Source organism: Euprymna scolopes, chromosome 32, assembly GCF_053919585.1.
Source record: "Euprymna scolopes isolate OS-2025 chromosome 32, ASM5391958v1, whole genome shotgun sequence".
Lineage (NCBI taxonomy): Eukaryota > Metazoa > Mollusca > Cephalopoda > Sepiida > Sepiolidae > Euprymna > Euprymna scolopes.
Genome location: NC_136513.1, coordinates 52,853,463 through 52,868,077, shown reverse-complemented (window position 1 = coordinate 52,868,077; position 14,615 = coordinate 52,853,463). Strand labels below are relative to the sequence as shown.

The 14,615-nt window shown below is 40.1% G+C and overlaps 1 protein-coding gene across 1 annotated transcript in view; it reads left to right on the top strand.

Annotated features, from left to right (window-relative positions):
* The window catches only part of LOC145256359 (BRISC and BRCA1-A complex member 2-like), a 43,376-nt gene extending 30,009 nt beyond the window's left edge, over positions 1–13,367 (top strand). The window contains exons 10-11 of the mRNA XM_080115183.1: positions 7,880–8,030; positions 13,039–13,367. Coding sequence (XP_079971309.1) covers positions 7,880–8,030; positions 13,039–13,102 — 215 coding nt within the window. The 3' untranslated portion in view covers positions 13,103–13,367. The remainder of the gene's footprint in view (positions 1–7,879; positions 8,031–13,038) is intronic.
* Positions 13,368–14,615: the final 1,248 nt, after the last annotated feature.

Sequence of the window (14,615 nt, the reverse complement as noted above, 5' to 3'; positions counted from 1 at the left end):
GCCATCAGAGCAGGAACATAAAGCTCCAACCCATCTATATGAACAAGAGGAGAGCAAATGTTTCTGCTCTAAACGTCCCCTGCTATATGGAGGCCAAACAACTGGGGGCTATCCTAAGCCAGTATGGAGACGTAGAGGAAGTCACCCCGGTCCGCGGATTGAGAAACATCATGACCGGGGACTACAAAGTACAGATGGTCCTGGACAAGGCTGGATTCTACGCCATCCCAGCCACACTCAAGTTCGGAGAGTGGACACTCTCCCTTATAGTGGAAGGGAGGAGGCCTCATTGCTGGCTGTGCACACAACAAGGGCATATGGCGAAGGACTGTCCAAAGAGGAATGGAGGGAAGAAGCCCACAAAAGCGGCGGGAACAAGCGTGACAACAAATCAAGCCGCTGCTCCCGCGCCGGCCGCAAATCCTCCAGAGGCACCGACAGGCTGGGTGACGGTCGTAAAGAAAGGCAAGATCAACAAACAGCCATCCTTGCAGACAGTCACCCAAGACCAAGAACAACCGAAGAGCGAGACGGAGAAAATGGACACACAGACACCCTCCTCCTCAAACAAGAGGAAACTACCAGAATCTGAGGAGGAGGCCGCGTCAGAGGCAGAGGAAGAGACAACAACAGTCTCTATGGCCCTGAGCGCAACAGAGATCAGGAGGGCCAGGAGGAGGAAAAGCCGCAAGACACGCGCAAACCCTCCTACCCCCACTGAGACTGAGAAGGACTCCCTCGCAACAACAACACAGGATGAGCCCCCTGTGATCCCAACACCCCAGCAACCCGAACAACCTTCCCCCTCTCCTATAAAGGCCCCAAGAAACTCTTCCCGCCCCTCATCCCGTGACAGGAGCCAAAAAGAAGAAAACGAGCAGGCTACCCCCTCCCCAAGCGCTCAGCCTCCCCATCAACCAAAAGAGGTCCCCTCCCCCACTCCCAAAGTCCGCACTGAACGGACCAAAAAGCTCCCCTTCCTGCCAGGAAGCAGGATTTGTGAAACAGACCCTCTCCAACCGGCTCCGGACCTTAAAGGACAACAGAAGGTCCGGTACAATAAACTCAAAAACTTTGAAAAAGTCGGTGGAGACCTAGTAACAGACCCCACTAAATTCAAGGATGCTCCCTTGTTGACCACTTTCGTTAGGGTCAACAAGGACGGTAGGACTGGAGGAATGTGGGCAATGATTAAGGCAGCGAAGAATGCGATCCCAGGCCAGCAGCTGGTGGATAGGGACCATCCTTCACTGACCAACATTTTCTTTAAATGTGAGGGTAGAATCCCCATGTATGTACACCCATCGCTATACAGGGCACTCAAACTAACCTTCCCCCTGGACGTGGGGGGCGTGGCCAAGGATGGATCACCTTCATCGGATTTACTTACCGGCAGCCTTGGCCAGGCCTGCCATGTCCTCACTGCCCAGGATTTCAGACCCGTCTGTGACAGTGCTTGAGGTAAGTGATCATGTCTTTGAACTTGGCTACATTGAATGTGAGGGGCATCAGGTGTCGAAGCAAGGCCTCGCGCGTTGTGAGAGACTTGGTGTCCCTCAAGGTAGATATTGCCGCTATCCAGGAGACCCACTTTGTTTGTGACGGGGATTGTCAGGTGCTGGTAAACGATTACGATGTCTACTCAGCATATGGCAATGCCTATAGTCGTGGAATCTCCTTGCTAGTGAGTCGCACCCTGTCAGCGTCGGTGAATGTTGTTCACGCAGGCGAGGACGGGCGGGCGCTTGTTGTTGATGTTGCTGTTAATTGTAGTGTTTTTCGGATTGTTGCTGTTTATGCTCCCAATGCTGCTGTAGAGAGGGCAACCTTTTTTCGACGGTTGGAGGGCTTCTTAGTGGATCCGGAACGGTTAGTTTTAATGGGGGATTGGAATGCAATCCTTGATCCCAAAATAGATAAGGTCGGGGGGACTAGCGGGTCGGCGTGGTGTGACAGCAGTCTGTCTGACCTGATGGCCTCGTGCGATCTCGTCGACAGATTTCGTCTGGATCATCCGGGGCGGGAGATGTGGACGTGGCATCCTGTAGTGCCTTCCCATCCAAGCACTTACTTGGATCGGATGTTAGTTAGAAGAGGCGATGCGATTTAGACTTCCTATCTTGCCCCACGTTCCACTTGCTAGGACACTCGGACCATAAACTTGTTATGGCCCGTTTGAGCTTAAGTGCTAGGCCTAAACTGGCCGGATACTGGAAGTTCAACAGCACCTTGTTGGAGCTGGAGGACTACCGGTTGAAGGTCACTGAGCTAATTCAGCAGGCTTTAGTGGGGGCGGTTACAGGGAGTAAGTGGTGGGTTAGTCTCAAGGCCAAAATTAGGCGCTTCTCTGTCCAGTATAGCCAACGCCTCGCGATAGATAAGGCTAAGGCAAAGAAGCGTTTAGAGGATAAGCTGACCCGGGCGGTGGAGGGGGGGGACCCCCTAGAGTTAGCACTAGCTAAACAAGATCTCAACCGCTTGGCTAGCGAGCGGTATGAAGGTCAAGTAGTTAGGGCTAGGTTAAACAAAGTTTCTAACGAGGCTGTGAATGTTGACGCTGTTGAGCGTAAGGCTGCTTTAAGGCGCGGTTCGGATGGGTACATTCGTAAAGTACATAACCTGGAAGGACACCCCTTAGTATCGACTCGGGAGATCTGCGAGGGGTTTCGGGAGCATCTATCGGTGCGCTTCACCCAACTACCCGGACTCAGGGTTGATGAGTTTGGCAGCTATTTGGCTGACTCGCCCCGCCTCACGGCGGCTCGGGCGGCTAGCTGTGATGGTCTTATTACTGAACATGAGGTCATTACTGCGTTGAAGCAGGTCGGCTATAACAAATCCCCGGGGCTTGATGGTTTACCCTACGAGTTTTACTTGAGGCTGTCGCCCATGTTGGTCCCTATTCTGAAGGATATGTTCAACCATTGGTTTGCCCAGGGTTCCATCCCTGGACAGGTGACCAAGGGTGTGATCACATTGCTGAGGAAAGGTCAACGGCATGGTGGGAGGGAAAACTTTGATGATTTTAGGCCCTTGACTCTGCTAAACACAGAGTTAAAGATTTTGGCAAAGATTCTTGCGAATCGCTTGCAGGTTGTCATCACTGACTTGATCGAACCGGACCAGACTTATGCTGTGAAGGGGAGATCGATTCAAGACAATTTGCACTTGATACGCTCGATCATAGAGGGGACAGAAGACGACGCCGAAGCCGCGCTGATCAGTTTGGATCAGTCCAAGGCATTCGATAGGGTCGACCATCGGTTCCTAGGATCTGTGCTAGAGGCCGCCGGATTTAATCCGGACTTCCGCAAGTGGATCTTTGTTCTGTATGACAGGCCGACGGTAGCGGTGCAGATCAACGGTAAGCTGTCGGAGTCATTCGCTGTCTCTCGGTCGGTGCGACAGGGTTGTCCGCTGTCGCCTCTGTTGTATGTCCTGGCGTTGGAACCCCTCCTTCGCAAGTTAAGGGACGAGGCGGCTACACCAGTCCTGCGCGGAATAGATCTCCCTGGAGGCACACGAGCCAGGGTTTCCGCGTTCGCCGATGACGTCACCGTGTTCGTGTCTTGCCTCACGGACGTTCAAGCGGTGGTCGAGGCGCTCGCTCGATACGAAGAAGTAACAGGGGCCATCTTCAACCGTAGCAAGTCTGTTGGCCTGCGGTTGGGGGCCTGGACTGGGGTAAACTCGCTTCCAGGTATTTTCAGCTGGACCGATGGACCGGTCCGCATTCTCGGTGTCTGGTTTGGACCGGGACTTCAGCTGGAAAAGAATTGGTCGGAAGTACAGTCTAAGGTCAAATCGTCAGTAAAGACCTGGATTGGAAGGAAATTGTCCTTGAAGGGTCGGGCGGAGGCGTGTGCTACATACGTCTTTCCGCTCATCCTTTACCGTTTGTCTGTACTTCCTCTCCCTGCAGAACGACTAACCCGCTTACAAGGGCGCCTCGATTCACTTTTGTGGAACGAGGGTAAGCATTATGTCTGCAGAGAGGTCTGTGTTCAAAATCCGAGCGAGGGAGGCCTGGGTCAGCCCAGTCTCTTGTGTCATAGAAACGCCGAGAGATTGGCTTTCCTGGGTCGTTCGCTTGAAGGAGACGCTCCTTGGGTCCCTGTGGTTGAGAACTCGTTTCCCAACCTCAAACCCAACCCTTCGGTAGAAGGTCGTCGTAGACCGAAGAGGGAGTCCAAGTTCTTCTCCGAATGCCGAACCGCTCTTAGAGCTTTGCCGGGGACCAATGTCCTCGATCAGCCAAGGAAGAAACTGTATCGGGATTTAGTGGAGGGGACCGCGAAGGATCCACTTTGTAGGCGGATGGGATGGTCGATGGAGGTTGTCCGTTCTCAATGGCGTTGGGCGCCGGGACGGGAGATTCTGAATAACTCGGAATTCTCCCTGACTTGGCGACTGGTCCGAAATGCGCTGCCCCTCTTCGACGTACTTTTCCGGTATAAAGAACATACCAGCCGCTTCTGTCCGTGCTGTGACGAACGCGAGCCCGAAACAATCGAGCACGCGTTTTTTAGTTGCAGCCGGATACAGCCCCTATTAAGGTACGTCGAGGGGGTAACAGCTCGCATCGATGCTGAGTGTCTGCTCGACCTCGACGTAGGAACTTTTGTGTACAACATGGAGCCGCCGTTCCCCAGGGAGGAAAGTTTGGTTTTCCTGGCGATCCTAGCAGTAGCGCGCATGACCATTTGGATCGCGCGCCTCAAGTTGGTCCACGAAGGGACATCTGTTCCTGATCGGGATCTGATCGTTTACTTTAAACATTTGCTTAAAGTAAAGATCAGATGCGATTGGAAGAGGTTGCCTAGAGTGGAATTTGACAAGAGGTGGGTGCACAGCACTAGTTTGTGCATCCGTCGAGGAGCCAAGTTTCAATGCGTGTTCCCTCCTTAGGCATGGCATGGGCGGTGCTGGGTCCTACGGAACCCATCCCGCCTAGGTTAGCATTATAAGTTCAGTAAAGTAACTCTTGATTGGTGGTACAAATGAGATCCTGTTCCTGATTTTATTTTTTGGTATTAGAGAACCTCTGAGTCTGCCCAACCCCCCTGCTCCTCATCTTTATTTTCTGATGCCCCCGGTCATCCCCCTACTCAGAGGTCACCTTCCTACCCCCTCCATCCATTGCTTTATTCTCTCCCACCTCCATTAAGGCGACTTCCCCAAACCCCATTAGGGATGCTCTGCTTGTTTTCGGTTCCCCGGAAAACAGTGGGGGATCTAGCCACATAGAATAGTACAGGGGGGTCTTACTAACAACACATTAGTAGTTTTTTCCTTTTTTTTTTTTTTTTTTTTTTTTTTTGAAATGAACATTTTCATTAGTTTTTTCCCACTCCACGAACATTTTATGCCAATTGATTCAAGAACTCTTTCTAATGAAATCGAACTTTATTTTCTCACACATACACACACAAAAAAAAAAAAAAAAAAAAAAATGCACACACAAAATACAGAAATGAATATACAAATTGTACATAGTTAAATTTTACATTGAACGCTGGGGTTATTAGTTAGATTAGGATCCACAGAGTGATTGAGGTATTTTGGTAAATGTTGCCAGTCAAGAGTAAGACTTCAAAGTCTCATCTGTCACATAGTCAAAAAGACCCTGTACCCTCCCCCTCCCAATTTCTTGTAGGGCCTTGTGCCTAATTTTGTTGAATTTAATTTTTTGTACGTTTTTTATGTTCAATTTTTTCTTTCTCAATAAAATATATAAACAAGATCAAAGTGTAGTATCTGTTCTTCAGATGCTGCACTTCAATTTCTTGTTCTGTGAGTGGAGGAGAAATCCTTTACGACTGAGACAGTTTTTATTTTTGTTCCTTTTCTCCACGTTAAAAAACGACCCTGGTGTCTAACTCTGTCCCGTGGGGAGGCATTGTAAATAGGAACAGAGACGTGCCCAGGGCGATGTAAACAAAATTTCCAGCTACGGTTATGATCTTCGGCGTGGTTTCAAGTAAGGCTACATCATTGCTCCCTCACATCTTCAAAGTCGACTTGAAACTTAACACCAAAGTGTACCTGGATGAAGAGTGTGGTGATCCCCTGGTGCAATCAGATGGCCGCTGGCAAATCCTGAGTGTGGCAACAGGACTCTGCGCCAGTCCACAAGTCCAAAGCAACCCAGGCTTGGCTTCAGAAGAGTGCTACGGCTTTGTACGTTTCCCTCACTGGTCCTCATTCTCCCCCGACTTGAACCTGCTGGACTACTTCGTTTGGTCATATGTCGAGAATATCACCCACATGACCTCCCACAACACCAAAGCCAGCCGCCAAGTATTCGCCAAGCTCTCGCCAGTGCTTGTGGAAAAGGCATGCTCCCAGTTCGGGACATGCATCGAGGCGATGATTGAGGCTGAAGGCAGTTACATTGAACAGATGTCAGCTCTACTACATAATCAAGTTACCTGAATTGATTTTTTTCAATAAAAGTTTTCAAATAAAGCTGTAGTGTTGTTTTCTTTAGGGTGACAAATTTATCGTTCCACCCTGTAGTAACAATCACAAAGCCGGTGGTATAGCATAGGTTTGCTAAGTGTGACAGAAAATTTTGGATGTAACATTTCAAAATATATATATCACTTCCTGTACTGATGATTGCATACGCATGAAACATTAGTTTTAATTAATTAAAAAAATTAAAATTTTAATTAAAAAATTATTAATATTTATTGAAAAAGAATATGATAGTAATGAGCCCCTTTTAGTAAAGTTAAAGGTTCATCATATAATGATTAGATCACTCTGACAGACGTTAAAAACATTTAAAAATAAATGTTTAAATTCATCATATAATGATTAGATCACTCTGACAGACGTTAAAAACATTTAAAAATAAATGTTTAAATTTCAACAATATTTCTCACCATTAATGGTAGCCGAATGGATTTGGTCCTTGCTAATGGAGTCAGAGATGGCTTCATTGCCGGGTTCGGATCTCTCGACTGGTGTTAATCATGACACCTTGCACAGATGATTCCCAAAAGGATGAAACGGTGTGTGTAAGTATTTAATAATTATTATAGTAAATAATTATATATACATATATATATATACTTGTTACATTTGTGTAAATCTCAAAATGTAACAAAATTTTATAAAAATGTCACTTCCATTATTCAATTCAGTTTGGAAAAGATTAAAAAAAAAACAGCTTTAAAAAAAAAATCTTTATGAATTGAAATTAATATATTGTCACTTCTGATCATCCATAGATATTTAAAAATTCATATAGTTAATACATATTGATTACATCACCAATTCTGTGGTGATTTACAGTAAGATTTAGAGTTGCCTAATATATATATATATATATATATATATATATATATAACTACTTCATTTACTCACATAAAATTAATATACGAAAGTATAAATTTATGCGTAAACTTTAAGTATTTACTTCAAAAGTGCTTAATACATAGGTAGAGCTAGTTAGTAAGTTATAAAATATATATGGCGATTAAGCTACACTGAATATTCCACGTTTCATCCATTCTAGGACTCTTCAGCCTGAAGAGTCCTAGAGTGGATGAAATGCGGAATATTCGGTGTAGTTTAATCGCCATATATATTTTATAACTTACTATATATATATATATATATATATAAGTAAATATAAACTGTTTTGAATTCATGGGGAAAATGTTAACCTACAACAAGGAGTATTTGAAAATACATATTTACTTTTGGAGAAAGCATGTTGCTTGCAGTGACATTAGATATAGTGTTGTGCTAAACCTGTCCCTTTCAGAGACAAGCAGAACTGGGTTGCTGAATGGACTCGGTTTTTTTTATGGCTACCATATGTATGTGTGCGTGTGAGTAACAGTATTTTCTATTTTTGTCGCTCTAGCTGAACTGTCCTTGTACTTTCCACGTGAGCAACCTGTGTTAACATTTCAATCGATTTACCATGAATCAAAGGGGAAACCTTACACTGAATCCAAAAAGGATTATCCGTACAGTCCAAGATGGAGTGGCAATGAAATGGCGGAAAGAGCCAAGTAAGTTTTAATTTTTTTAAACGATTTTGTTTTAAAGTAATTTTCAAAAGGAATATTTATATTTCAAACTATCATTTTAAGTTTAAAATAGCATTTTCATTGTTTTGTAATACTTAATGTGGCTGTTGCATAATTATGACAAGTCTACCACCTCTAATAGCAGACAATATTAATGTTGGATAGTCTGACTCCTGAGCAGCGCCAGATTGCCAAATAATGTGACTCCTAGACAGTGACAGATTACCAAAAATAGTGAAACAAAGATAAACTGCGATATTTTCACTGTTATTTAAATATGAAATATTTCGATAGCAGAAGAATGTTATTGAAATCTTATTATAAATTTTCCTACTGTCTGTCTGTGTGACGCAGTTTAATGTTTTATTTACTGGATATTTTTCCGGTATTCACCGGAAGTTATTATCTCCCTTAGTAAGTTCGATTTACTGTGTGTGTGTGTGTGTGACACGGTTTATCTCAGCCTACAGGCAACCCACCCAGGCAACTAAGGTACCGAAATGTGGATGCTTTAGTGATATTTATATCCATGTTTGGTGTATGGAAATGCAAAAAGTAACGATTTACTAAACAACGTTTTATTTACTGGATATTTTTCCGGTACAAGGACTCAAGTTTGCCAAGCTGGGCAAACTTGGGTTCTTGTAAAATAAATATTTGGAACAAACACAGATTTTAAACATCGCAATAAAATATTAAAGCCAGTTAAGGATATTAAATATTTATATAATAAAATACTTGGAATTTTAATTAGCAAAACAATAATATTTACAAAAACAATAAGATTGATGTGGTAACTAACAAAGAAACAAGGATCATATATTCACAAAAAAAAAAACAGATTAATTAGAGAGTCAGTCAGAGTTGGTCAATAGATGTGGTTCAATCAAAACTAGAGTTATTGGCTTGGAAGAGATTTTGTCCTGGTCATTCATAGAAGTATCTAGTGGATGCAACTAGAAGAGGTAGGAACCAAAAGATAAATGTCTGCAAACTCTGAGGGAAGTGCAAATAAAGTTAGATGTAATTATAACCTGGATCTGGCGTTTCCTTTGGAGGAAAGTATCTTTGATTATTTTTTCAGTTCTTCATGAGTAAAACAACTGCCAGGAAAAAGAACTATACAAGGTGTGTGTGGTGCATCAAGCAGACAAGGATGTTTTTATCTCTGTTAAAGTAAAATGTTATTTGTCCTGCGTAATTGACTATGTATATACACCCGTAATACATAAATTTCAAAAGAGATGCTTGGCATTTGTTTGTATATTTATTTCTAACAGCTGTATATTCACTCACTTTCTTTATTTAGATGAACATTTTATATGCACGCAGGTATATAACATATACATTTTAGATTATACATATATCGCAGAGACACGGGTAAATATATATTTATTTATATACATACACACATATATATTGTTGATTTTTAAATGATAATACAGTTAATAAGAGTAAAGGTTAAAGACGCTTATTAACCGTATTGTTTAAAAATCAACAAAACGTCTACATAAGTTTAAAAGCGATAAAATAACACGTAAAGTGATCTAGGACTTTGTAGCGTAAGAGTTAACGCACTAAACCACAATACAATAGAAACATGCATATCTGTAGATTACTGTTTTATAAGTAAAATAATATATATAGATATAGTTATTTATTATATAAAAGTCTATATTCCAAATTTCATGATGTTGACCATCTTACAATTGTAACACTAAAGAGAGGCCACATCAGACCTGTAGGGTTGATGTGACGTTTCTTTTAGTTAAAAGTAATTTTTTGTTCCCGGACGATGATCGGGTTGAAGTAATAAAAATTATTATTAATTTTTATTTGTGAATAAATTCTGAGCTAAGTCTGTTGTTGAAATGGCGGCGGCAAGAGTGCCTTTGTAGCGAGAGGTTAATCACATTCTAGACTTCAAAAGCGAAAAAGAATGCATAAAATATTTTTGATCTACGATGGCCGGAATCATAGTGGTACAGTAGCCGGAGGGGTGGGGATTTCACACCCGCAATTGGCAAAACTATGAGCCAAAGTTGACCTGTGAATTTGACAAGTTGAAAAGTCGGGTTGTTTTTGATCTAAGAGAAACACACGCAGTGACTCGGCATTATGTTTAGAACAAAGAAGAGGAAAAAAAATGAATTGTCCGAAATTTCAAAACAATAAAATAACGTATCGAGAATTGCCATTTGGTGAATCAGGTCGAACGAAAGTTATGAAATATGTTTACTCGGATGGGAAAATGTGTTGTCCGATAAGTTCAAAGCGACAAATGCATTCTTGGTCTTTTGACGTAAACAAAATGTCTGATATAATAAAATGGCCGACAACCAGAACTTAATTCAAAGATAAACTAAAATTCCTTTGAATTATCAAAGCGAAAGGTGAGATCAATAGATAATTTTAAAACAAATAAAATTGCGTGATTTGCTTTAAGTCAGAGGAAAAATAATTTTCCTGGATATGGGGAAATTCCATTAGTAAGCCAGGGAGGAGTTAATTAATACAACGTGTAAGTTGGGCGTTAATAAAGGGAGGAGTCAATCCAATTTTGGAAATGGACCAATGAAAAAGGGCCCTGTCGAAGTATAATCAACCAATGAGAAAAGGCCCCGTTGAATTATAATCAAGCAATTTGATTGGTCGATGACGAACATGGGTGTTGTCATCATTCCATAATTGTATTATAAAAGAAATGAAAAATCAGAGATTAAGTCAGAGAAGAACGAAAGAGTAAGAGAGAACAGAAGAACAGAAGAAGAGAGATAAGTCTCGGCAGAATCACCTCTCTCTCTCTCTCTCCCCCTCGCTTGTTGCCTGATAACTCAATGCTTATAACGTGTCAATCACTTAACAAGAATTACGCAAAGTCCGCAATACCGACCAGGTATTTCAACAACAGAAGCTCAGTTGTAGAACTAACTGCTTGCTTGAATTAATTGTCAACTCTATGTATATGCTGTAAATACTTCTTTTATGAATTTCCGAAATATATATTATATTAACTAACCTCCGGAGTTTTGTTGCTGATGTGCGTTGATCCATATATATGTACATTCTTTATTTGCCATTTGTGACACCGTATCCGTCAACGAACACCCAGTATAACTAGACGATCCACGGAGAACAGGCCTTGAGGACCGAGCATCCGAGAAGAATCCCCAACGCCTTAACGAAGAACTCACTGGGTGACGCGACGTACTAACGGTTGGCAGACCTGTTGGCCCAGTCGACATATCATAACTGTACCGACCAGGGTGCAGATCATAACTGGGCCGCGATCAAGGGTCAAGGGCGTGTAAGGACCACGTCCAAAGGTCACACAATTTATTCCTTTAATTCAGTTGACATTTACAATTCTTGACAGTATCTGTTTCATAGCACATAAATCAGTGAATCTATTTTGCCCTTAACTCATCAGAAGAAATAGCAACAACTAATCCAACTTTTAGAATTGTAAGTATCAACTAAATTAAAGGAATAAATTGGAAGATGGTCAACATCATGAAATATGTAATATAGACGTTTGTCATTCATTCATTATATGATCTGTAATTACATTGAACTTATTAAATAAGGATTGGTATATATGAAAAGGAAATATAAGTGAATAAAGAACATTTCTACAAATATATAATTAATTGAAATTTTTAAATGCTTTCAAATTGCAGATTGTATAATACCAGAGTCTATGTAGCTATATTAGAATCAATATTAATAAGACAATCGCAATCAAATAAAAAAGCTCAACATACGAGATAGAGCAATATTACAAATGCAAATTTGGAGTTAAATTTTGTAAATTAAAAAATTTACAAGAAATTTATTTTCCAACAAGTAATACAAAATTTTAATGTTTTTTCCTTAATCCATGGGTATTCAACAAATGTCTTATATCATAAGATGAAATGTTTTTAGCAAATGTTTATATATATATAATATTATATATATAGATGTTGTTTTGTTTTGGTTTTAGCGATATGTTTTGAATGAATTCATTTAGGAAAGTGCATTTTTACCTAAATGCGAATTGGGAATAATTTTCCCTTTTAACCAATTTGGTACCCCCACATGGGGAGCGGTATATATATTATTTTTAAAATCCACTGACACGTGTTTCATCGTCTATGACTCATCAGAGTGGCTGTATCTAGCGAGATTCGAAATCGGGACCCAACGGTAAAGAGCCTAAACCCTTACCCCTGGACCATATATATATATATACTATTTATTCAAGGGTAAACAGTTACATTTGGTTGCTACAAACAGCCATCTGTTTCAGTCAATGAGACTTTGTCAGGTGACTCTGAACCATTTGATGCCGTAGAAAAAAAGCGTTTTTTCCTAAAAACAGATGGTTGTTTGTAGCGATCAAATGTAACTGTTTGCTCTCGAAAAATAATAAAAAAATATTTTGCTCTTGTTATCGAGCACTATCTAACAACCTCGTTGTATTCATTAGTCCCTACTTTTGAACATCTCAAACCTGAATTTATATGTAATGTATGTTATATAGATGGCTATAACACTATGTAACAAACTGGCTTTATTTGCAATACAAGACACAACAATGCAAGTCTACACAATAAATTCAGTAATTTTCCATGAGCAGATGTTCGACCTTCTAAATTCAAGATGTATGTCATTACAATATGCAAATTAGTCAAATTTTACAATTTATTTTGATAATCTTAATTATATTTCACAGACGTCACGCACATCATTTTATGCACATACAATGAAAGGTTATACTTGCAGAGTCATTTTAAAAATAGGCATAAAAATTAGTTTTCTAAAAAAGAAAATTCAAAGTTTTTGGTGCATAAATTTTGTACAGTATTTTAGTTGGTCTTTGACGTTGAAGTTTTCGAATATGATTTTTGTTGAATGGATGCCTCTTGAAATGGTTCCATTCTTTCTTTAATAAAAACTTTCTGTTTAAAGTTTTGCTTTCTTTTTATTTTCTTTTTCCCCATTGCAGGATTTTCATTTTAGACAGCATCGGAGCTTTCCAGAAATCTTCCTTAAATAGCGGAACTTTCTAATGCAGGGAAAAAAAAAAAAGCTCAAACCAAAAATTCAACAAAGGAACCATTCCTTCCAGTGATTAATCATTGTCTCTGATATTCAGAGACTAGCTGGAGCCGCATCTGTATTTATCAACAATCCCATGAACACAAGTGGTTCCTCCTTTGTAAAAAAAAAAAAAAAAGGAAAAGAAAATAAGAATAAACTGCGGAATGAAAAGTTTGCAAAACTTGTTCCGATTAAAAGAATGGTTTTCGAAAAATAAAACTTTCGTGTACATTCTTGCATGTTCCATATTGTTTTCTTCATCTTCACTGCTGCCATCTTAAAAAGAAACCCAAACTATCAGCGCATATGCAAGGCCACACTGACCTTTTAAGTATATCAGTTGACCAACCTTTTGTATACCCTGTAGCAATCTTATCACTTTTAACCCTTTTACTGGCAGATTTTTTAATCATGAATTTATGTTCTTCCTGACTCGAGAAAGGGATAAAAAAAAAAAAAAATCACCAAAATGTTGAACCATGCATAGATCTGTACTTTGAAGGCCAAGCTATAAGAATAAGAAATCTTTCCTATACAGGTGTTTTCTGAAAGGCACCTTAAAAGTACAATTTGGTGGTAAAGGGTTAATTCAGATGTGCCACACCAGCTTGTATCCTTGTTTTTGTACCTTAAAGTGTGACAACATGCAAAACTTTACCGATTCCACTATTCTGGGAACGGCTGCCACTCCTTTAAAAAACAAAAAACAAAAGAGCCGCTCTTTTCTCTATCCCATCTGCACCTTAAAATAACCTGTTGAAAAATGTTAAACATTTTGAACATTCTTTTTAAATACATTCCTATTTATATGCCTTTCCGCTACTGAATAAAAAATGAGCCATCCACTCCTTGGCTGAGCAAACAGGAGCACAATAGACATATTTGGCAGTTATACGTATAATCATTAAGGGTAGATATATATATATATATATGTATATATATATATACACACACAGATACTGTCAAGAATTGTATAAGTCAACTGAATTAAAGGAATAATTATAAGATGATCAACATCACGAATTTTGGAATATAACTTTTTGTCATTTATTCTCTCTCTCTCTCTCTATATATATATATATATATATATATATATATATATATAGTTTTGAATTTCATCTCTATATGAATTTGTCAACCTAACAAGTCCTTATGGGGATGAAACATGGGCAATTCTGTGTAGCTTAATTGATTATATATATATATATATATGTATACACACACATATATATATGTGTATATATATGTATATATATATATATATATATATGATTAGAAATCCAGCAGAGTGCTCAATTAAAAGGAAAACCCGAAATGTAAGAGCGTATTTATATTTTGTGTACAGAAAGTTGTTAGTTGAGACAAATCATTGGTACCGTCGGTTTCAAGCCCGATAATAAGGACCGTTTAAGGTATCCTTATCAAGCTCTCTTCAGGAATAACGAATATTGGCTTGAAACCGATGGTACCAATGATTTGTCT